The 25,748-nt window shown below is 42.4% G+C and overlaps 1 protein-coding gene across 1 annotated transcript; it reads left to right on the top strand.

Moving 5' to 3' along the window:
• Positions 1–9,204: 9,204 nt before the first annotated feature.
• On the top strand, positions 9,205–23,927 carry LOC111952324 (putative ferric-chelate reductase 1). Its single transcript, XM_070435117.1, has 10 exons — positions 9,205–10,555; positions 12,456–12,595; positions 12,820–12,908; positions 13,018–13,393; positions 16,289–16,372; positions 18,769–18,860; positions 18,952–19,010; positions 20,691–20,828; positions 21,135–21,169; positions 21,384–23,927. Exons 1-10 carry the CDS (start codon positions 10,360–10,362, stop codon positions 21,468–21,470), a joined length of 1,296 nt encoding a protein of 431 aa, XP_070291218.1. The 5' UTR covers positions 9,205–10,359; the 3' UTR covers positions 21,471–23,927.
• The last annotated feature ends 1,821 nt before the right edge of the window (positions 23,928–25,748 follow it).

Below are 25,748 nucleotides of genomic sequence, written 5' to 3' on the forward strand. Positions count from 1 at the left end.
GTGCATAAGAAGTGCTCTGACCTGACGATGGTCCCTGAGAACGATGAGCCACTAGACTCTGACACGGAGGCTGAGAAAAACCTGATGGAGCGCATCAAGTCTATAAAACAAGAGAAATAAGAACTGAACAGAGCCCCTGATTCACCACTAAATTCAGCAGATACTTTTGGCAATGTAGTGTATGTGGGCACCCCTTCAAATGATTGGATTCAGCTATTTCAGCCACACCCATTGCTGACAGGTTTATAAAATCGAGCACACAGCTATGCAATCTCCATAGACAAACATTGGCAGTAGAATGGCCCGTACTGAAGAGCTCAGTGACTTACAATGAGACACTGTCATAGGATGCCACATTTCCAACAAGTCAGTTTTTTAACATTTCTGCCCTGCTAGAGCTGCCTCGGTCAACTGTAAGTGCTGTTATTGTGAAGTGGAAATGTCTAGGTGCAACAATGGCTCAACCGTGAAGTGGTAGGCCATACAAGCTCACAGAACGGGACCGCCAAATGCTGAAGAGCGTAAAAATCATCTGTCCTTGGTTGCAACACTCACTACTGAGTTCCAAACTGCCTCTGGAAGCAACATGAGCACAAGAACTGTTCGTCAGGAGCTTCATGAAATGGGTTTCCATGGCCGAGCAGCCTAAGATCACCATGCGCAATGTCAAGCGTCGGCTGGAGTGGTGTGAAGCTCGCCACCATTGGACTCTGGAGCAGTGGAAACGCGTTCTCTGGAGTGATGAATCACGCTTGTATCACACTGGCAGTCAGACGTATAGATGTGGGTTTGGCGGATGCCATGAGAACGCTACTTGCCTGAATKCATAGTGTAAAGTTTGGTGGAGGAGGAATAGTGGTCTAGGGTTGTTTTTCATGGTTCGGGCTGGGCCCCTTAGTTCCAGTGAAGGGAAATCTTAATGCTTCAGCATACAATGAGGGGCGATTCTAGACTTCTGTCCTTCCAACTTTGTTGCAACAGTTTGGGGAAGGCCCTGTTGTAGAAATCCACCCCTAAGCAATCTTTATTATTACGGCTGTAGAGGTTCACAAACTCAATACAAACTTGATGAAAACTCTGAAGGGGAGGTTCCCTTTCAGTCYTTTTATACTGCTACGCTAACACGTTATATGCATGTTTGTTTCTGTATGTGACTAATTTATACCACACAGGGCTTCTGCCCTTGAAACTGAGACATTTTTATTACTTCTCTAGTCCTAAAATAGTATTCTGGGCGTACTGCCAATTTGCTTATGAGTGATAGTGTGGTTTTCTCCTTTGCAGTCATCCAGTTACTGGCATGAACCCAACCAGGTTATTACAAAAGCAGCATTGTGCTAAACATACGATTACATACACACAAGAACATTTCCATCACAGCCCTTTCCTGTTTCAGGATGTCAATGCCCCCATGCACAAAGTGAGGTCCATACAGAAATGGTTTGTTGAAATTGGTGTGGAAGAACTTGACTGGCCTGCACAGAGCCCTGACCTCAACCCCATCGATCACTTTTGGGATGAATTGGAACATCTACTGCGAGCCAGGCCTAATCACCCAAGATCAGTGCCCGACCTCACTAATGCTCTTGTGGCTGAATGGAAGAAAGTCCCAACATCAAGTGGAAAACCTTCCCAGAAGAGTGAAGGCTGTTATAGCTTGAGTTTCCGGTTTGGAGCGTGCAGTCGCAATTCCGCCTCGCTCCACAGGTAGTTTTACCATTTTCATTCATTTTCATTACAGTACAACGGTTTGATTTGTTTGATCTTAGCTAGCTACATAGCCGTCTTTGTATCAAAGATAATTGTGTAGTTATTGAGGTTATTGAGGTTATTGAGGTTCGCTAGCCAGCTATTTTCGTCCGAACGTAACAACGTAGTCAACACTGCTAGCTAGTCAGCTAGCCACCGAATAGCAGCATAGCAGCATAGCAGCACTGGAGAAACGATTACATTACAACGGAACGACTTGATTAGTGTAGTGTTAGCTGGCTACACAGTTCTCTTTGCTATCTTTGTATCTAAGATAATCGTGTAGCTTAGAGTTGGTTAGAGTAATTATGGTTAACTAGCCAAGCTATTTTCGTAACGTAACGTAGTCAACACTGCTACCTAGCCCTAGCCACCGAATAGCAGCATAGCAGCTCTGGAGAAACGATTACATTACAACGGAACGGACTTGATTAGTGTAGTGTTAGCTGCTACATAGTTGTCTTTGCTATCTTTGTATCTAAGAAATTGGGTAGCTTAGAGTTGGTTAGAGTAATTATTCGGTTAACTAGCCAGCTATTTTCGTCCACCGCGCTGCGCTGCCGTCTCCTACCTAGTCAACACTGCTAGCTAACACTGCTTTAGTTCGCCAACTTCTACGAATAGCAGCACGTGTAGAAACTCACACTAAACTTACATTACAACGGAACGACTTGATTAGCGTAGTGTTAGCTAGCTACATAGTTGTCTTTGGCTGTCTTTGTTATCCAAGATAATTGTGTAGTTTTTGAGAAATTGTCGAGGTTACCTAGCAGCTACACGTTCAAACAAAGTCAACAACGCAGCACTGCTAGCCAGCCTACTTCACCGCCAGCAGTACTATATCATTTTAGTCAATAAGATTTTAGTCAATAAGATTTTATTTTATTTTTTGCAACGTAAGCTTAACTTCTGAACATTCGAGACGTGTAGTCCACTTGTCATTCTAATCATCCTTTGCATTAGCGTAGCCTCTTCTGTAGCCTGTCAACTATGTGTCTGTCTATCCCTCTTCTCTCCTCTCTGCACAGGCCATACAAACGCTTCACACCGGCGTGGCCGCCGCCATTCTAACCTGGTGGTTCAGCGCGCACGACCCACGTGGAGTTCCACGGTCTCCGGCAGCCTCTGGAAACTGCCGATCTGCCGGCAACAAGGCAGAGTTCATCTCAGCCGCCTATGCGTCCCTCCAGTCCCTCGACTTCTTGGCACTGACGGAAACATGGATTACCACTGACAACACTTGCTACTCTCCTACTGCTCTCGCTCATCTGCCCATCTCCCGATGTTCCTGCTTGCATCTTTACCCGCGACGACCCGAGAGCTTCTGGTCAGCGGGGCGTGTGGCATGGGATCCTCATCTCTCCAAGTGGACATTCTCTCTTTCTCCCCTGACCCATCTGTCTATCGCCTCCTTTGAATTCCATGCTGTCACAGTTACCAGCCCTTTCAAGCTTAACATCCTTATCATTTATCGCCTCCAGGTTCCCTTGGAGGTTCATCAATGAGCTTGACGCCCTGAATAGTTCCTTTCCTGAGGATGGCTCACCTCTCACAGTTCTGGGTGACTTTAACCTCCCCACGTCTACTTTGACTCATTCCTCTCTGCCTCCTTCTTTCCACTCCTCTCCTCTTTTGCACCTCACCCTCTCACCTTCCCCCCCTACTCACAAGGCGGCAATACGCTTGACCTCATCTTTACTAGATGCTGTTGCTTCCACTATCTCACTGCAACTCCCCTCCAAGTCTCCGACCACTACCTTTGTCTCCTTTTCCCTCTCGCTCTCATCTAACACTTCCCACACTGCCCCTACTCGGATGGTATCGCGTCGTCCCAACCTTCGCTCTCCTCTCCCACCGCTACTCTCCTCCTCTCCTCCATGATCTCTTCCTCTGCTCAAACCTTCTCCAACCTATCTCCTGATTCTGCCTCCTCAAACCCTCCTCTCCTCCCTTTCTGCATCCTTTGACTCTCTATGTCCCCTATCTCCAGGCCGCTCGGTCCTCCCCTCCTGCTCCGTGGCTCGACGACTCACTGCGAGATCACAAACAGGGCTCGGGCAGCCGAGCGGAAATGGAGGAAAAACTCGCCTCCCGCGGACCTGGCATCCTTTCACTCCCTCCTCTCTACTTTCTCCTCTTCTGTCTCTGCTGCTAAGCCACTTTCTCCACTCTAATTCCAAGCATTCTGCCTCTAACCCTAGGAAGCTCTTTGGCCACCTTCTCCTCCCTCCTGAATCCTCCTCCCCTCCTCCCCCCTCCTCCCTCTCTGCGGATGACTTCGTCAACCATTTTGAAAAGAAGGTCGACGACATCCGATCCTCGTTTGCTAAGTCAAACGACACCGCTGGTTCTGCTCACACTGCCCTACCCTGTGCTTTGACCTCTTTCTCCCCTCTCTCTCCAGATGAAATCTCGCGTCTTGTGACGGCGGCCGCCCAACAACCTGCCCCTTGACCCTATCCCCTCCTCTCTTCTCCAGACCATTTCCGGAGACCTTCTCCCTTACCTCACCTCGCTCATCAACTCATCCTTGACCGCTGGCTACGTCCCTTCCGTCTTCAAGAGAGCGAGAGTTGCACCCCTTCTGAAAAAACCTACACTCGATCCCTCCGATGTCAACAACTACAGACCAGTATCCCTTCTTTCTTTTCTCTCCAAAACTCTTGAACGTGCCGTCCTTGGCCAGCTCTCCTGCTATCTCTCTCAGAATGACCTTCTTGATCCAAATCAGTCAGGTTTCAAGACTAGTCATTCAACTGAGACTGCTCTTCTCTGTGTCACGGAGGCGCTCCGCACTGCTAAAGCTAACTCTCTCTCCTCTGCTCTCATCCTTCTAGACCTATCGGCTGCCTTTGATACTGTGAACCATCAGATCCTCCTCTCCACCCTCTCCGAGTTGGCATCTCCGGCGCGGCCCACGCTTGGATTGCGTCCTACCTGACAGGTCGCTCCTACCAGGTGGCGGTGGCGAGAATCTGTCTCCGCACCACGTGCTCTCACATGGTGTCCCCCAGGGCTCTGTTCTAGGCCTCTCCTATTCTCGCTATACACCAAGTCACTTGGCTCTGTCATATCCTCACATGGCCTCTCCTATCATTGCTATGCAGACGACACACAATTAATCTTCTCCTTTCCCCCTCTGATAACCAGGTGGCGAATCGCATCTCTGCATGTCTGGCAGACATATCAGTGTGGATGACGGATCACCACCTCAAGCTGAACCTCGGCAAGACGGAGCTGCTCTTTCCTCCCGGGGAAGGACTGCCCGTTCCATGATCTCGCCATCACGGTTGACAACTCCATTGTGTCCTCCTCCCAGAGCGCTAAGAACCTTGGCGTGATCCTGGACAACACCCTGTCGTTTCTCAACTCACATCAAGGCGGGTGACCCGTTCCTGTAGGTTCATGCTCTACAACATTCGCAGAGTACGACCCTGCCTCACACAGGAAGCGGCGCAGGTCCTAATCCAGGCACTTGTCTCTCCCGTCTGGATTTCTGCAACTCGCTGTTGGCTGGGCTCCCTGCCTGTGCCATTAAACCCCTACAACTCATCCAGAACGCCGCAGCCCGTCTGGTGTTCAACCTTCCCAAGTTCTCTCACGTCACCCCGCTCCTCCGCTCTCTCCACTGGCTTCCAGTTGAAGCTCGCATCCGCTACAAGACCATGGTGCTTGCCTACGGAGCTGTGAGGGGAACGGCACCTCCGTACCTTCAGGCTCTGATCAGGCCCTACACCAAACAAGGGCACTGCGTTCATCCACCTCTGGCCTGCTCGCCTCCCTACCTCTGAGGGTACAGTTCCCGCTCAGCCCAGTCAAAACTGTTCGCTGCTCTGGCAACCCCAATGGTGGAACAAACTCCTCACGACGCAGGTCAGCGGAGTCAATCACCACCTTCGCGGTAAGAACAGGACCCGGGACAATCTGGGACGAAAGGAGAAAGATGAAAAAAGGATGTGATGTTGGTTTTGAGTTCGATTGGTTTGTGGGGAGGAGGGAAAGGGGGATCGTGAAGAGGAGGGAGTGAACCGATGAGGGGGCGCGGAAAAAAGAAGGGGGAGGAAACTGCAGAAGGAAGGGCGTTGACCGGAGTGAAACGTCGGGGAAAAGGAGAAGTAGATGGACGGTGGGAGAGGACGAGAGGATGGTTTCGGCGGATGAAGGACGTAGGTCTGACCAAAATAACCGACTTGCAAGGAAGAAGAAGAGTGGGAGTGAAACCAGAAAAGACCGGAGCTTGAAGACCCAAAAAGAGAAAAATAACGCGAAAGGATGGATGAGACGGGGAGAGTCGAATGGAGGAGAGGGATGAGGGAGGTGTGTGAAGGGCGTGTGGCGAACAATGCCGGAGACAAAGACCTCCCTGAACCCCACTCTTTCACGGATACTAAGGATAGGATAAAGTATCCTCCTACACCCCCCGCTCGCCGCCTCTATATAGAGTTAGATGCACTTATTGTAAAGTGGTTGTTCCACGTGGAGTATCATAAGGTGAATGCACCATTTGTAAGTCGCGTCTGGATAAGAGCGTCTGCTAAATGACTTAAATGTAAATGTAAATGTAAATAGCTGCAAAGGGGGGACCAACTCCATATTAATGCCCATGATTTTGGAATGAGATGTTCAATGTGCAGGTGTCCACATATTTTAGTAGTGTATCTACCTCAATTAATTCATACCCTTGAACATTGACCCTGTACTGGTACCACGTGTATATAGCCAAGTTATCGTTACTCATTGTGTATTTATTATTACTTTTACCACGTTTCCATTATTTCTCTATTTTCTTTATCTCTGCAGGGCCCGTAAGTAAGCATTTCACTGTTAGTCTACACCTGTTGTTTATGAAGCATGTGAAGAATAACATTTTATTTGATTTCATTGCACTAGTGTCAGAAGTGGGATCACACTACTTACACCTGTTTGTGGAACTATTTCAGGAACTGTGGAATGTCAAGGTCAGATCAGTCAGATGTGTAAGAAATTGGAATGAATCTACTAAATTTGGTGATTTGGATGATATCTATGAGGGTGCCCATGTTTACGAATTTGGGGTTGTACCTGGTAGGTTCCTTGATAATTTGTGTGAGATTGAGGCATCTGGTTAAGATTGTAGGACAGCCAGGGTGTTAAGCATATGTGGGGGAAGTAGTAGGCTACAGTTGTCAGTGTTCAGCAAGTTAACATTCAGCAATTTGAAATCCATTAACTCAGTTAGATTTTCATACTTGAACTCAAAATGCAGAATTGTTATCAATCTATTAACGTTACTCAAAAGATTACCACAATTTGCAGATGCAACTTTATGATAGCAAACAGGCTAAGAAATTATAGCTAGCTAAGTTACTTACTGCAGAGTAGGGCTAGCCATGATCTGACTATTAACTAAGGCTGGTAGTTGATTTTAACGTACAGTTATGATAATGGAGATTTGTAATTAAGATTGAGTTTGGACTAAAATGTGGATAATTGGATGCTTAGATGTAACCATAGACTGTTTTATTTTTCTATAGAATCAATTAAACATGACAATAAAGGAAGAGATATCAGACTTATTTTTAAAGAAGAACATACCGGCAGATCAGGTGCAAGCAGACCCGAGCCCTTGCATCACCACCGGACCCCAGAGCAGCCCAGAGCTTGCTTGTTTGTAGGTGACCAAATACTTATTTTCCACCATAATTTGCAAATAAATTCATAAAAAATCCTACAATGTGATTTTCTGGATTTTTATTTCTCATTTTGTCTGTCATAGTTGAAGTGTACCTATGATGAAAATTACAGGCCTCTCTCATATTTTTAAGTGGGAGAACTTGCACAATTGGTGGCTGACGAAATACTTTTTTGCCCCACTGTACATGGCATGCTGTAATCTGAGGGACAGGCTTCCAGCAGTTCTGAGAGTGCTACAGGATATCACACTTGAAAATAGTGGTGATAGATCAGTGGAGGCAAGGGGCCTTCTTTCTCAGATAGATTTACATTTCATAGGGCTTTTGGTTACCTTTCGTAAAGTGYTTGGTGATRCCAAATGTCTTTCTGACATGCTCCAATCAAGCTCTCTTGACCTCACAAGGGCTGTGGATCYAGTAGGTGCCCTTAGACACATTACAGGACTACAGAAGTGAGAGTTACTTTTGAGAACTATGGAAAGAGCTTGAAGAGTTTTCAGAGCACTGTAAAATAAGTGTACAAACGGTGTGTAAAAGACAGCCTAAAACAAGCTTAAGATTTCACGACTCATTGATGATGAGCACTGTAGGACAGAAAAATAGTGACCAAAGTGATGGTGAGTGTCACGCCCTGACCTTAGAGAGCTTTTTATGTCTCTATTTTGGTTCGGGTGGGCATTCTATGTTCATTTTTCTATGTTTTGGTATTTCTTTGTTTTGGCCGGGTATGGTTCTCAATCAGGGACAGCTGTCTATCGTTGTCTCTGATTGGGAACCATACTTAGGTAGCATTTTCCCACCTGTGTTTGTGGGTAGTTGTTTTCTGTTTAGTGTTCAGCACCTGACAGGACTGTTTCGGTTTCATTTCTCACTTTGTTATTTTTGTTCTAGTGTTCAGTGTAAATAAAAATCATGAACACCTACCACGCTGCGCTTTGGTCCGATCTTCCTTCATGCAACGACAGCCGTTACAGAGAGAGCTTCCAAAGAGCAATCTTTTATCAGGTGCTTGACAGTCTCACAGCTGAGCTGCAGAGGCGTTTTTCAAAGAAGAATTGCGAGATAATGCAAGGGGTCCAGTCTCTCATCCCAAAGAGTACAACATTCTTGAATGAGAAGCCTCCGTTTGCCTTTGCTCAGACCTTTGAGTCAGATTTAGAGGACTTCAAACATGAGGTTCATCAAACCAAGCGGCTTCTTGATAGGAGAGAGAAAAGTGGAAGGGACAGACCGTCTACTGTCCTTGACTTTGTTTTGTTTCTAGAACCTTCTAAAGAGGTCTTTGTAAGATTTCTGTTGTTACACCAGTCAGCAGTGCTTCTTGCGCGAAAAGCTTCTCAGCTTTAAAACGGATTAAAACCCACCTTAGGACAACAATGGTTGATGACAGGTTAAGTCACCTCGAATTATGTTGTTTTTAAATCTACCTAGGATAAAAACCTGCACTGTGTACTAGCTAGAAACACTGACATTCTAAAATGATAAATCCAAAGGGTATCATGTCACACAGATTTAAGTTGTGAAACTTTTCTTTGCTATTAGTTAACATAATATATATGAGCATAAATATGATACTGTAAGTTTAATATTGATGGGAACAAATTATTTTTAAAGTCCATTTCTGCTTGATATGTCATTGTTTTTTGTAAATTGTATTTTTTTTGTAAATAAACAATGCTATTTATGTAACACACAAATGCTATCTCCTTGGTGCTTGAGCTTTATTTTCAGAATATATTTTGGAAGTTCAACACTTAGACCCAGATTATATATTCATGAAAATAGAGTGACCCAAATCTCTCGTGTGTGTTTGTGAGAGAGAAAGAAATTRAGCTGCAGTTCTGAGGTAGAGACACTGACTATTCATAGTATGTTAATTAATTACAGTAAAGTAACCCTTTTGGACTACATTATCTGCCACATTGAAGAACTCCGAGTTAAGTGAATTATCACTTCTACCTCTAATCAGCAATCATAGGATTCATTCATGCTCCTTAGATGCCAGGTTAGGATTACACACTAATTTTCTGCCATGGTCTATGGACCCCCTGAAGTAGCCTTGGCCACCCCATGTATAAAACTCATGTTCCGCCACTGCTTACAAACCCTAATTTGACAATTTGGAACAGCGCATCTTGCCATTTCAGCCTGGCGCATTTTCAATCTGCGCAATCTCGAACAGCCTACTGTCACCCACAGATTCACAGACTAGCAGCAAATACATTTGAATGAAGCGGAATCAGGAAATGAATGCCCACTCTCCATTGCTATTCAATGAAGATCCCACCTTCATTCCGCTTTGATCAACCTTTTCTGCCTCGTCGTGTGAATCTGTGCCAGCAATAGGCTATTTTTATAGACAAGCCAGGTCGTAATTCCCCAAAAATGAGAAATGCCGGTACGGTGTTCCGGAAATCTCTGGCCCAAATCAACCACTATTGCCGTCTGTGAACTGTCATCTGTGTACCGCATAGGCTATTAACGCATGGAGTCTTTTCTAAACAGATGTTATAACCATAGATAGTGGGCATCTCTGACACCAGACTTTAATTGACATTTTCCTCAATAGTACCACTGCATATGATTTTACAACTCTTAGTAAAAACCCTTGTCAAATCTGATTGGCCTCCTCAAAGTTAGTCTCAGAAATCCCAGACCTAGGGCAGTATGCTGGAACATTGTTAATGTGGGAGGCAACCCGTCTACAATAAAGACTCCAATAAAGTAATCAAACACTGATTTGATGCAAATTATCCTCAAATTTCTACAGTAGAGCTGATTGTTGTAGCCTAGCCTACCTTAGTCAAGGTTTGGGGGTCAAATACACTCATGGTGGGTACTTTACTTTTATATACATATTACCACACTGCTTACAATCTGACTGTGGAAGTTAAGATATTTTAAGAAACAGTGCTTTGACACACACCCTGCTTTTCAGATGTGCTCCGCCCAAATGGCCCTCGCCATTTTGATTGGCATTGCCACCATTGAAACTGTGACTGGTTTTAGTAGCGGTGGTGTTGACATGTCCTGTGGCACAATGTTGCCCCAACATGGTTCTCCCACACCTGAGAGTGGTCCGTTTAGTGTCCCAAAACATTTCTGTTCCAGTGCTGCAGGAGATGAGACTATAGGTAAAGATCAAAGCACCCTGAATGTGTGTGTGTTTGTGTGCATGTGAATAAATGTGTGCAACTTGGAGTAAATTAATAAATGCATTTAAGAATAAAGAACCCAATATTCTGCATTTACACAGGAAGTCCAGTTCTGATATTTCAGCTCTGAAAAATATCTGACTCGTAAAGATCTAATGTGATTGGTCAAAACACTAAATAGTGGAAAAAATATCAGAATTGGGCTGCCTGTGTAAACGCAACCCTAATTGGGCCTTGTCAGACAAGCTTGATGAACCATGGGTTACATAATGTATTATATATGTGAAGCATAATAGTGGATGGTACAGAACACATTATACACTGAACAAAAATATGAAACGCAACATGCAACACTTTCAAAGATTTGACTGAGTTACAATTCATATAAGGAAATCTATGGATTTCACATGACTGGGAATTACAGATATGCATCTGTTCGTCACAGATACCTTTAAAGAAAAGGTAGGGGTGTGAATCAGAAAACCAGTCAGTATCTGATGTGACCACCATTTGCCTCATGCAGGATGACACAACTCCTTCACATGGAGTTGATCAAGCTGTTGATTGTGGCCTGTGGAATGTTGTCCCACTCCTCTTCATTGGCTGTGCGATGTTGCTGGATATTGGCGGGAACTGGAAAGCGCTGTTGTACACATTGATCCACAGCATCCCAAACATGCTCAATGGGTGACATGTCTGAGTATGCAGGCAGAATTGGGACATTTTCAACTTCCAGGAATTGTGTACAGATCCTTGCGACATGAAGCCGTGCATTATCATGCTGAAACATGAGGCGATGGCGCTGGATGAATGGCACGACAATGGGCCTCAGGATCTCGTCACTGTATTTCTGTGCATTAAATTTGCCATCAATAAAATGCAATTGTGTTCGTTGTCCGTAGCTTATGCCTGCCCATATCACAATCCCACTGCCACCATGGGGCACTCGGTTCAAAACGTTGACATCAGCAAACAGCTCGCCCACAAGACGCCTGCAACTGCCATCCTTCCGGTACAGTTGAAACCGGGATTCTTTCGTGAAGAGCACACTTCGCCAGCGTGCCAGTGGTCATTGAAGGTGAGCATTTGCCCACTGAAGTCGGTTACGACGCCGAACTGCAGTCAGGTTAAGACCCTGGTGAGGATGACGAGCACGCAGATGAGCTTCCCTGAGATGGTTTCTGACAGTTTGTGCAGAAATTCCTTGGTTGTGCAAACCCACAGTTTCATCAGCTATTCGGATGGCTGGTCTCAGACGATCCCACAGGTGAAGAAGCCGGATGTGGAGGTCCTGGACTGGCATGGTTACACATGGTCTGTGGTTGTGAGGCCAGTTGGACGTAGTGCCAAATTCTCTAAAACGACGTTGGAGGTGGCTTATGGTAGTGAGATAAACATTACATTCTCTGGCAACAGCTCTTGTGGACATTCCTGCAGTCAGCATGCCAATTGCACACTCCCTAAAAACTTGAGACATCTGTGGCATTGTGTTGTGTGACAAAATTGCACATTTTAGAGTGGCCTTTTATTGTCCCCAGCACAAGGTGCATCTGTGTAATGATCATACTGTTTAATCAGCTTCTTGATATGCCACAACTGTCAGGTGGATGGATTATCTTGGCAAAAACTAAATGCTCACTAAAAGGGCCATAAACAAATTTGTGCACATAATTTGAGAGAAATAAGCTTTAGGTGCATAAGGAAAATGTCTGGGATCTTTAATTTCAGTTCATGAAACAGGGGACCAAAACTTTACACGTTGCGTTTATATTTTTGTTCAGTATAGTTGGTACCTCCTACTAGGTTCCTCCTACAATAGATCACCATTTTTGTGTTTGAAAAGTATGAACCTGTCTATGTTTCTAATAATGTGTTACAGTGTCACTCCAAGCTGATCCTGCCACTCCGTTTAAAGGGTTTCTGTTGGAGGCTAGGGAATCACAGGATGGACCTGCTGTTGGCACCTTCACTCTGCTCACTCYCRCTCATAGCCGCCTTCTTCAGTGCAATGGCAATCCAGTGAGTCTGCTCTAATATAAGTGTTTTCCCCCTCTTGTTGCTTAGTTACCCTCTTATTGCAGTTTATTTTACCCTCCTTATTCCTCATCTCACATGGTCAAGCATCAGTCTCATGATCAGACAATGATACTGGTAAAAAGGTGTCATCAAGCTAAGGAGCTTTGAAATGAACTGTATGGCACCTTTGATGTCAGTCTGTCCATGACTCTAAAATGTGTGTGTAGGCAGCTGCTGTTACCCAACCCAACAACCAAGCCAAGACATTCATCGAAGCCAAGTGGAGAGCACCATACAATGGACTTTTCTATTTCAGGTCATTATTCATGCATTMATTTATTCATGAATGAATTGACTGTAATTGCTGTTGTCGCACTACAGTAAAAGGGACATTGTCTGAAAGCATGTTTCTTTATATTTTTCAGAGTCACATTTATTAAAAACATGATGAAGTTCTGGATACCAGAGGCCATTAACATCACCACCTGTCCTACTACTACTACTACCCCTATTACTACTACTACTATCACAACTCCTACTATCACTACTACTCTCAATACTACTAATATCACTACTACTACCCCTATTATTACTACTACTACTACTACTCCTCCTACTATCACTACTCCTGCTATCACTACTACTACTATCACTACTCCTACTATCACTACTCCTACTATCACTACTCCTACTCCTGCACTGCACACATCTGCACCCTCTACGTGTATGCTTATTAGCACTCTCATTCGGCCTTCACTCTTGGTAATGAGTCTTCCAAAAGGCCAGACACTTTGGCATAAGGTAAGTCATAATATGGATTTCAATATTTTCAGTGTCTAGTTGAGGGAAATCTCCATGACTTCGTACAGCTGGGGCTGTATCCACAAAGAGTAGAAAATTGGTCGTAAGTGCGGAGAAACCTCTTTTTTAGTCATAAGAATCTCACCTTTCAATTTTTTTTTCTGGGGGAGGACTGAACTTACTGTTGAGAGTTAGAATAGTAGAATACACAAGGTGCAATTTCAAAATGTGATTGCCAATCAGCAGTTTTCTGTTATGTCAGTCACAATCTATATTTCCATTAACTTGTCCAGTGATTCTCCCACCTATCTGTTTCCTGCCCCAAAAGCCAGAATGGATAGAATGCAAGAATTGACAAATTTGCCATATTCTAATAATTATTATATGCCAGTGTATCGCTACGGTCCATGCCAGCCATGGTGAAACTTGCACTCCTGTAGATCTGAAATCATTTGATGGTGAAACTTGCATCCAGCCAACCAGGGGGACTCAGTCAGGGTCCCAACTTACTGTTGAGAGGTAGAATACACAAGGTGCAATTTCAAAATATGGTTGGGCGTCAGCAGHTTTTCTCTTATGTTAGTCACAAAATATTTCCATTAACGTGTCCAGTGATTCCCACCTATCTGTCTCATGAAGAATTGACAAACATTTGCCATATTCTAATAATTATCACGTGCCAGTGTATTGCCATGGTACACTAGCACGCCTGTAGATTTGAAATAATTTGATGGTGAAACTTGCATCCAGCCAACCAGAAAAGCAAGGCAAGTTAAGGCTGTTTCCATTACACGTTGCAATGTTTTTGTTGTTGCAACATTGCTTTTGTCGTATAAACCTGGGTCAATGGAAACCTGCCTACTGACAGTCACTCAATTAGCCCATGTCAGCTAACATTTTTTTGATTGTTAAATTAGTCTAGCCAGCTATCTAAACTTAGTAGTAATCATGATCGAATTATCAACCAGACACAAAGGGCACGTGCCCAAGGGGCCCCCACTGATTTGGTTAGTCACTCTTACTCAGACATCATTAACATGGCATAAGACTCTATAGCCACTCCTATCGGTCATCTTTTTTATCTGAGGAAGGTATTCCGCTACCCAAGAGTGGTAAAGCGGCCTTTACTGGTTCTAACAGCAGACCTTTAAGCTTGCTGCCAGCTCTTAGCAAACTGTTGGAAAAATTGTGTTTGACCAAATACAATGCTATTTCTCTGTAAACAAAATAACAACATACTTTCAGCATGCTTATAGAGAAGGGCACTCAACATGTACTGCACTGACACAAATGACTGATGATTGGTTGAAAGAAATTGATAAGATTGTGGGAGCTGTACTGTTAAATTTCAGTGCAGCCTTTGATATCATTGACCATAACCTGTTGTTGAAAACTTGTTATGGCTTCTCAACCTCGGCTCTGAATCCACGATATGGCAATATATCTAATAGAACTCAGGAGGTTTTCTTTAATGGAAGCTTCTCTAATGTCAAACATGTAAAGTTTGGTGTACTGCAGAGCAGCTTTCTAGGCCCTCTATTCTTTTGCATTTTTACCAATGACCTGCCACTGGCATTAAACAAAGCATGTGTGTCCATGTATGCTGATGATTCAACCATATACGCATCAGCAACCACAGCTAATGAAGTCACTGAAACCCTTAAAGAGTTGCAGTCTGTTTTAGAATGTGTGGCCAGTAATAAACTGGTCCTTAACATCTCTAAAACTAAGAGCATTGTATTTGGTACAAATCATTCCTTAAGTTCTAGACCTCAGCTGAATCTGGTAATGAATGATGTGGCTGTTGAACAAGTTGAGGAGACGGAATTACCTAAGATTGTAAACTGTCATGGTCAAAACATATAGATTCAATGGTTGTAAAGATGGGGAGAGGTCTGTCCATAATAAAGAGATGCTCTGCTTTTTTGACATCACACTCCAAAAAGCAAGTTCTGCAGTTCTGCAAGTGGTGAATGAGCGGACCAAGGCGCAGCGGGTGATGAATACATAATGAAATTTAATAACAAGACGAAACACGAAGAACACTTGAACAATTTACAAAACAACAAACGACGTTAAACAGACCTGAACATGAGAACTACATAAAACGAAGAACGCGTGAACAGGAAAAGAACGAACGAGACGGTACCGTGTGGTGCAACTAACACAGACACAGCGACAATCACCCACAAACAAACAGTGAGAACAGCCTACCTTAATATGGTTCTCAATCAGAGGAAACGTCAAACACCTGCCTCTAATTGAGAACCATATCAGGCAACACCTTAACCCAACATAGAAACACAAAACATAGAATGCCCACCCCAACTCACGCCCTGACCAACTAAACACATACAAAAACAGAAAACAGGTCAGGAACGCTAATAATCGGGAAGCAAGTACAGGGAGTGAAATTAATAAATAAACGACCAAAACAAGAAATACGAGTAGCGTACAGACATGAAACATATAAACAGAGGGGGGGAGCGGGAGTAAATGTGACTGTAATGCTGAACTTTGGCGATACGGATTGAATAGAGCCCGATATTTCCTTTGCAGTACGTCAAAATGTCATGATTACCATCTGAGAAACTTTTATGAGTTGACTGTCTGAGCAGTGTCTTAACATCACCCTAAAACCTACTATGAGCTGGCAGTTTTTTGTTGTTGTTTAAAACAGGTTCTGATAGGATTCCCACGACCTTTTCTGAGACTCATTGTGGATACGGCCCAGGATGTTTTGCTCTTTGGTCCTTCTGCACTTAGTCATGGTGTAGATGATTCTGGTTTAAAGCAGTACCTCTCCAACTGATCTTTTGTCTGGAAATGTTTAGTGCGGTCTATTCTATGAGCAGAATGCTGGGCAATGATTTGACAACAGTTATTTTGTTGCAGGGGTTCAAGATTTTGTTGTGTCCTCTCTCAATGGTTGCAGCCATCATTGCCTTTATTATTTTGCTGCTATGGGAGCCCATACACGTGAGTATCAATTATTTATTATATTCTTTATTTAAGTAATTGTCACGCCCTGACCTTAGAGAGACTTTTTATTTCTCTTTTTTGGTTAGGCAATCTGTGTTCTTTTTTGGGTGGGCAATCTGTGTTCTATTTCTTTGTTGGCCGGGTATGGTTCCCAATCAGAAGCAGCTGTCTATCGTTGTCTCTGATTGGGGATCATACTTAGGCAGCCTGTTTTCCACCTTAGTTTGTGGGATCTTGTTTTTGCATAGTTGCTGTCTAGCCCTGCAGAACTTTACGTTCGGTTTTGTATAATTTTTTCTTCTTCTCTGAGTTCTGTAATAAAAATCATGAACACTTTCCACGCTGCGCTTTGGTCTCATTCATATAACGACGGACGTAACAGTAATAAGGCCCTAGGGTGTATTGTATATTGGCAATTATAAACTGGGTTGTTCGAGCCCTGAATGATGATTGGCTGACAGCCGTGTTATATCAGACTGTATACCACGGTATGACAAAACATATATTTTTACTGCTCTAATTACGTTGGTAACCAGTTTATAGTAGCAATAAGGCCACTCAGGGGTTTGTGGTATGTGGCCAATATAACACGGCTAAGGGTTGTATACCACCCCCCCCCCCCCAGGCCTTATTGCTTAAATATACGGTATCACAGCTATGGGCAGTTATTAGGCACGACGTGAAGCGTCGTGGTATATTGTCCATATACCACAAACCCGAGGTGCCTTATTGCTATTTTACACAACGGGTGGGTCTCGTCCAGAATGCTGATTGGTTAAAACCGCATTCCAGACAGCGTCTATTCCACAAGTTACCACCAGCTAAATCTATGGTGTTAAAATGCCTATTTACTCTGTTCCATCTCACTGTGCAATCCCCTGTCTCATCAGCCCAGCCAGGGACTTTATAAGCTTGATCTCCACTATAAAAAGCATCTAGACATTATAATTTTGTTTTAGACTAACATCTAGTTTTCAACAGCAGCGATTTGTATAAACCTTGCTGTCTGTCTCTCCGACATGTGCAAAATTGTTTCAATATTCAAATTCGATCTCCAGATGTACCATGGTAATGAACATGTCGGGAGTCGGGATGAGACAGACCGGCAGCGTTTCTCACCCAGTCGAAATCATGAATCAGCTGGCATGATTTTTATGTATATATATATATATATACAAAGAAATGTCTTCCCAGCTTCAGTTTGAAGTGATTGTGTTAGCTGTGTTCTTGGCTAGCTCCTCTGAACAACAGTGACCTGATGAGGGAGCACATTTTCTATGCCAGGCGAAATCACAGCTTATTGTTATGGATGTATCCAAATAAATGTCACTAGAAAACAGCTTAACCAAATGCAAATACAGCTACTTTGCTGTTAATCTGGCTACACTTTTTTGAGGTGACTGTAAAAAGCAAGGGAAAATAACATTGGAAGCCAGTATGGCAATGGAACATTTTAGAACAAACGAATGGGTCACTGTCTATTGATACAGAACAAAAAGACTGAACGACTGGGTCGCGTCTCTATCAACCGAACCAATAGAACGAACAACCAGCCGGCTTGGGTAGCAACCCTAGATGTGTGTCGGGACTATATCTTGTGGAAGGATGAAATAGTATGAATGAAATCATAAAACTTAAGTCCATGAAAATATGTCAATCATTATTTGAATATGTTGGTAACTGGGTGGTTCGAGCCATGAATGCTGATTGGCAGACAGCCGTGGTATATCAGACCATATACCACGGTACGCTGAAACACGTATTTTTACTGCTCCAATTACACTGGTAACCAATTGCGTTGCGTCGTGCCTATCCCTTAGCCATGCTATATTGGCCATATACCACACCCCCTCGTACCTTATTGCTTAAATATACCATGGGTATGACCCAAACATCCAGTACTTGTTTACGGTTCTATTTATGTTGGTAACCGGTGTTTAGAGGATATATTGGTACAGTTTGCCTAACATCCATACCAATATATCCTCGGCTAAGGGCGGTTCTTTAGCACGGGGCAATGCGGAGTGCCTTGATACAGACCATAGCCGTGGTATATTTGCCATATACCACAAAGTCCCGAGGTGCCTTATTGCCATTATAAACTGGTAACAAACGTAATTAGAACAGTAAAAAATGTTTTTGTCATACCCATGGTATACGGTCTCATATACCATAGCTTTCAGCCAATCAGCATTCAGGGCTCGAACCACACAGTTTATAATGTCATAAACACATGGTTGGAATGCTGTTTCAGCCAATCAGCATCCAGGACCCAAACTAACCAGTTTTTAGTGTATAGACTTTCTTCCTGCCAGAACACTGTTCTGCTGTTCAGGGTTGGGGTAAACTCCATGTTGAGATGAAATGTGTGTGTGTGTGCTTTTGTCTTATAGATAACTCTTGTGGCTGTTGTGGGTGTGGCAATGGTCCTGAGCTTGGGACAAACGATTGTTGTTTTTCTACCCTTTGGGTCCAGCCATGAACTGTGAGTTCCTCAGATCAAAGCCTGAAAATGTGTGTTGAAAGTACCTGAATTGAACCTCACACTAGTAAAGATGTTATGTATATTTTTTCAGGAGGTCCATCTGTGATTTGGTTCTCAGAGTGATTGCCTTCACAACGGAGGTTTTTACCAGTAAGGAACTTCACCTTTTGATTATAACTGAAGGAAAACAAATGGTCATAGCTCATGGTGAAGCATAATTGACTGTCAGATCTAACCTATACAGTGGAGGCTGCTGAGGGGAGAATGGCTCATAATAATGTCTGGAACAGAGCAAATGCAATGGCATCAAACACATGGAAACCATGTGTTTGATACCATTCCATTCATTCTGCTTCAGCCATTACCAGGAGCCCGTCCTCCCTTATTAACGTGCCACCAACTTCCTGTGAACCTATAGTTTACAAGAAATCTTTCTTCTCTAGTTTGGTGGAACCCTATAAGGTTGCGAACAAAATCAACAATCTCTGAGGGTTAGAGGTCTAAGGCAATGCATCTCAGTGCTTGAGGCGTTACTACAGACACCCTGGTTCGATTCCAGGCTGTTTCACAACCGGCCATGATTGGGAGTCCCATAGGGCGGCGCACAAYTGGCCCAGTGTCGTCCGGGTTTGGTCAGTGTAGGCCGTCATTGTAAATAAGAATTTGTTCTTAACTGACTTGCCTAGTTAAATAAAGTTTWTTTTTWTTTWTTWTTTTTTTAATACTAAAAATAGATTAGTTCTGTAGAAGGCATACTACAGTATACACTACACTATAGTGTGGTGTTGACAGTGCATAAGATCACATGTTCAGGTTTAACCTAGTCAACCTAGTTAGTAGTACATATGTAATGGTTCCCTACATCTCTCACTCGAGCTACAGTTGAAGTTGGAAGTTTACATACACTTAGGTTGGAGTCATTAAAACTAATTTTTCAACCACTCCACAAATTTCTTCTTAACAAACTATAGTTTTGGCAAGTCGGTTAGGACATCTGTGTGTTGACAAGTAATTTTTCCAACAATTGTTTACAGACAGATTATTTCACTGTATCACAATTCCAGTGGGTCAGAAGTTTACATACACTAAGTTGACTGTACCTTTAAACAGCTTGGAAAATTCCAGAAAATGATGTCATGGCTTTAGAAGCTTCTGATTGGCATCATTTGAGTCAATTGGGAGGTGTACATATGGATGTATTTCAAGGCCTACCTTCAAACTCAGTGCCTCTTTGCTTGACATCATGGGAACATTAAAAGAAATCAGCCAAGACCTCAGAAAAAAAAKTGTAGACCTCCACAAGTCTGGTTCATCCTTGGGAGCAATTTCCAATCGCCTGAAGGTACCACGTTCATCTGTACAAACAATAGTACGCAAGTATAAACACCATGGGACCACGCAGCCATCATACCGCTCAGGAAGGAGACGTGTTCTGTCTCCTCGAGGTGAACGTACTTTGGTGCGAAATGTGCAAATCAATCCCAGAACAACAGCAAAGGACCTTGTGAAGATGCTGGAGGAAACAGGTACAAAAGTATTTTTATCCACAGTAAAACGAGTCCTATATCGACATAACCTGAAAGGCCGCTCAGCAAGGAAGAAGCCACTGCTCCAAAACCGCAATAAAAAAGCCAGACTGACACTTTACATTCTTAAAATAAAGTGGTGATCCTAACTGACCTAAGACAGGGAATTTTTACTAGGATTAAATGTCAGGAATTGTGAAAAACTGAGTTTAAATGTATTTGGCTAAGGTGTATGTAAACTTCCGACTTCAACTGTACATGTGCTTTTCTCTCCTGTGTTTCTCATCCCACTCTCTAACGACAGTGGCGGCCATATTTGTGGGTCTGGAGGAAATTGAGAAGTGCTGCTCGATACACTGGCGCATGAAAGTGATGGGAGGGTATACAGCCTGGGTGGCTCTGTTCTACTTGATGTTCATATACCTTTGTTACCAGAGGAAAAGTAAGATTTGTGAATATTAAGCAGGTTACTGTTTTTTTGTCATGAATCTTGTTCTGGAGGCAGCTCTGAATAGTGATAACTAATGCCTAACCCAAACCTTAAATGAAGACCAAAAAGCATTTTTTCCCTTCCACAAATTTGGGAAAAATCGCTCAGTTCTGCCTCCAGGAAAACTGTCATGACTGTCAAACGTTAATTAACCTGTGAACGTTAACATCTCATCTCACTGTTCAAGATATTGGAATTTCTTAAATAAGACGATTTAATATGGTTTTGTGTCTTCTGTTCACCTCGCTGGAAATTCAGGAATTGGTGACAAATGGATTGTGCCAAAGAGAATGGTAAGCTCAGTGTCAAACCTCAGTTCTCAATGAAGCCTGAACCCTGTTAAACTTTTAGGTAACCATATAAAAAGGTCACTGTGTTGCCTCCATTTTCAATGTGAAATCACAAAAAGCTTCTCATAAGTATGTTTTTTGATAATTATGCTTTGAAATGCAATGTGTCAACACATTTTCATGTCACTTTTTAAAATTSTATTTTTTTTYTTTTCAGATACTCTTTGAAAAAATCCTCAATGTTATCCTTGTTCTGGGCAAATTGGGTTTTACAGTGGCTCTTATCACTGGAATATACACTTAATATCCACTATTTGCATTGTGTGCCTCCAAACCCCTCTTTTACGCTGCTGCTACTCTCTGTTTACCATATATGCATAGTCACTTTAACTATACATTCATGTACATAGTTCCTCAATTGGCCCGACCAACCAGTGCTCCCGCACATTGGCTAACCGGGCTATCTGCATTGTGTCCCGCCACCCACCAACCCCTCTTATACACTACTGCTACTCTCTGTCTATCATTTATGCATAGTCACTTTAACCATATCTACATGTACATACTACCTCAATCAGCCTGACTAACTGGTGTCTGTGTGTAGGCTCGCTACTTTCATAGCCTCGCTACTGTTATTTTTCACTGTTGATTTTATTTCTTTACTTTCCTATTGTTCACCTAATACCTTTTTAATTTTTTTTTACTATTGGTTAGAGCCTGTAAGTAAGCATTTCACTGTAAGGTTTACTACACCTGTTGTATTCAGCGCACGTGACAAAGTTTGATTTGATTTATGAGACATGATGACGGTGTAAAGCAAGAGGTTTGCGTCGTTACATTAAAACATGTATTATGACAGTAGGTTTATACTGTAGATACGTGTTATAACCACTTGGTAACATACTGTATGTCACACATGCACTTTAACCCTTGTTTATCATTGTTTCTTTTTGGTTTGGGTTACAATACACGTTTATACTGTATCATGAATACTTAGATGTTTTACTATAGCTAAATTTTCATCCATATGGCAACAGATTTTCATGCAAATATTCTAAAATCCACATAAAACAATATGTGCATTTTCCCACCATAGTTGTTTTCATCAAATTAACTTGTTGCACATAAGGATGTGCGTGATGACGAGTGCACATAAAAATACCTTTTGCGGTTAAATTCCCACGTACCGAATAAAACAAGTTAAATGGGTTTCAATTACATTTAATGGTTTTCTCACCCAAAAATGTGCATTATATTGTGAGTGTGCACTCTGGTATTGGCACTGCGCTCTAGCCAACAGCACTCAGGGTGCAGATTTAATGCACTGTTGGCAAGAGTACACGTATAGCCTACATCAAGGATACTAAACTGCTACCCTACGAGGTCGGGAGACTGCTGGTTTTCTGTCCTACCTGATAATTAATTGCACATACCTGGTGTACCAGGTCTAAATCAGTCCCTGATTAAAGGAAACAATGCAGTGGAACTGGCTTCGAGGTCCAGAGTTGTTTGAAGGGCCTACATGATGAGATTATGAACAAAGGAGCAAGATTATTTTTATTTGTCAAACGGCAGCCAAGCATCGATGATCATGTCACCAGAATAAAAACCTCTATTTATTGGAAAGGAGCATCAAGCTCATCACCTTGCACTTTCACCACCCTGTGAAGTTCATCATCATTTACTTAATCTGTTCCTGATAAACTGCATGGTTTCCCGAGTTGGAGTACATGCCAATATAATCGCATGACTCCAAATTTGCTTCGATATGGTTATTATATCAGCATTTGCACATAAAGGCATTTCCAATCGCCATTTCTCGCATATTATATTTTACTTACATAAAAAGATACCAACACGAATGAACAAATTGTCAGCATTTATAAAATTGTACCAAAACTTCCTGTTTCCATCACAACCTTCGTGACTTTACTCATGACAACTGTGGATGGAAATGTGGTTACTGTCAATTATTTGTCTACTATACACTCTAAGTCAAATATTTCATTATCTGCAACAACAATGTAAAGTAGCCTGCAATAAAAAGGTCAACATTCCAGTCTGTGTGCATGCACTAAAGAGGTGTTTACAGTGCCACATCTTCTGTTTAATAATTCAACAGTCAGGTAACTTCCTTATTGCTTAGATAAATACATTCTAGTTACTTCTGTTTTATTTCCTCAAATGGAGATAACATACAGATCAACTCTAAAGTTGTAAGTAATTAAAGAGGGGCAAATTACATAGATACTGGACGTCAGACGTCCTTGAATATTTACTTTTGAAATTAGGAAGCAACAGTAGGCTACTAAATACAATTTCCAGTGTCACACCGACTCACATCCTTTACTCAACTGTTTCTTTTAGCAGTTACCGGTAGTCTGGAAGGCCTCAATTTGGACACTTTTCTAAGGACTAGACACTATATAATCGCGTGACTCCAATTGGACAACATGCTCGCCAAATATACAGCTTGTTGCATTGTGGCCATAGACATAGAAGGGTTTTGTAACCACTTACCGTGGCAATTTGAGTGTTAAACTGTATATAATCCTTTATGACCATATGTACCTCTGTGATTAGTTCTAATTGATTATGCACAACAGTTAATTTAATTGTTTCCACACACACAATGCGTCATATGGGTAAATGGCCATGTGAAGTGAAATGTGTATATTTTGGGAAGTGAGCACTGTTTGTTCGCTTGACCTGACGAAGATCCGTTTCGGATAGAGACGTAATCAATAAAGCAGTGAATTGAGAGCTGAAGTAGTGTGCGGGCTGCCTTGTTCTTTACTAGTATTATTTATTAGCCCAGCACCTATGTTTTTTAAGGTCGTGCAAACGACTATTTACTTTTCTAAGGACTAGACACTATATAATCGCGTGAAAGTTTGCTTCGATATGATGGTTATTATGTAAGTATTTGCAACTGAAGGCTTTTCCACCACCATACATTTTACCTACATAAAAATATCCCACCATGTCGAACGAACAAGTTATCGGTCGGCATTTATAAAATTGTACCGAAACTTCCTGTTTCCATCACGGATGTCGTGATGTATTTTTCATACAGTATGACTTTACTCTCAAACTGTGGTTGGAAACGTGGTGACTCATTTTTATTTGTCTACAATACAGCAACTTGTAGAGCATTGATGTTATTCTGAAAGGCAAATAGTTAACAATAAAAAGGTCAAATTTCCTGTCTAAATGTGTGCATGCACTAAAGATGCGTTTACAGTGCCAAATTTTCTGTTTTAATATTTCATCAGTCAGGTAACTTCCTTATTCCTTCTGTCTGCACTACCACTTCCCCTACTGTTTCAGTTGCTCCATTGTTGTTCTGTTCCCTTTCCAGAGAATTCTGAAAGATGACGCTATCAGTAACCACACGTCTAAACCAGTGGCGGTCAGTTCCGTTTAAGATTAGGGATGACAAAWWTTTTTTTTCATGAGCTTGGCCTCATTTCTATTACAGCATGTTGGATGACTCATTCATATTCTATTCACCCAGTTCAATGTAACAGGTTTAGGCTACTACATGATACTCAAATTTTCCCTATACCCACCATGATGTTGCTACAACCTAGCCTATGAATGAAAGTTTAGGTGCACACAGGTCGAGAGACAAATTTGAGACGACAGTGACACACTTACCTGCATCTAGCTAATATAGGGTGTCATCGGTCCAACAGTTGCAAAGTTTCTATTGGATAACTGCAGGTGTTTATCCACGTTTTTATTCCGTTTGCTTCCCTTTAAGAAACATTTTTCAACAGAATCGGCGGAATGAATACACCCCATATCACGCGTAAACACAGTTCACTTTCATAGCAGCCATGTTCTATTTATCTTGCATCTATGCACTCTCCTCTTCCCACTTCTTCCCTTCGCTTGTGGACTTCAATGCACATCAGCTGTGTGACCAGGCGAAAAACCTTTCCAAGCCAAACCGCTACACACAGCTTACATCGTTGTCACCAAATTAGCTAAAGTAACGTCATAGTCAGCATAGCTAATAGAACTAACGCGTTAGTAAACCCGCTAACGTTATAATAATGCAGTAATGTTACGGTGTACAGTCAAGTAATCAGTTACACCAGCGGGACCAGGTGGCAATAAATTAGTAATACCAAAAGCTTACCATGACATAGCCAGCTAGCTAATATAGCATCCCTCTGATTGAGCAGGGTGTTTCAGTAGGATAAACTAGCTAAGTAAGTGAAACTGAAGGGGGGATGATGATATTTCTGTCTATGATATTTCTGTCTTGAGTGCTGTTGAGGCTACTGTAGACCTTTGCAAAATAGTGTGTTATAATCAATTATTTGGTGGCGTGATTATATTTAGTACAATTTTATATTAAAAGGATAACTTTTTCAAAATGAAATTCACTGAGAAGGGGAAGACCCTCCACTGGTCTAAACACAACTGGAGACATCCCCACTAGAACATTTGCTTAGATAAATATATTCTAGTTCCTTCTGTTTTATTTCCTCAAATGGAGATAAAATACAGCTCAACTCTAAAGTAATTAAAGAGCGGCAAATTAGACATACTTGACATCAGACGTCCTTGA

This window comes from Salvelinus sp. IW2-2015, linkage group LG26 (genome assembly GCF_002910315.2).
Source record: "Salvelinus sp. IW2-2015 linkage group LG26, ASM291031v2, whole genome shotgun sequence".
Classification (NCBI taxonomy): domain Eukaryota; kingdom Metazoa; phylum Chordata; class Actinopteri; order Salmoniformes; family Salmonidae; genus Salvelinus; species Salvelinus sp. IW2-2015.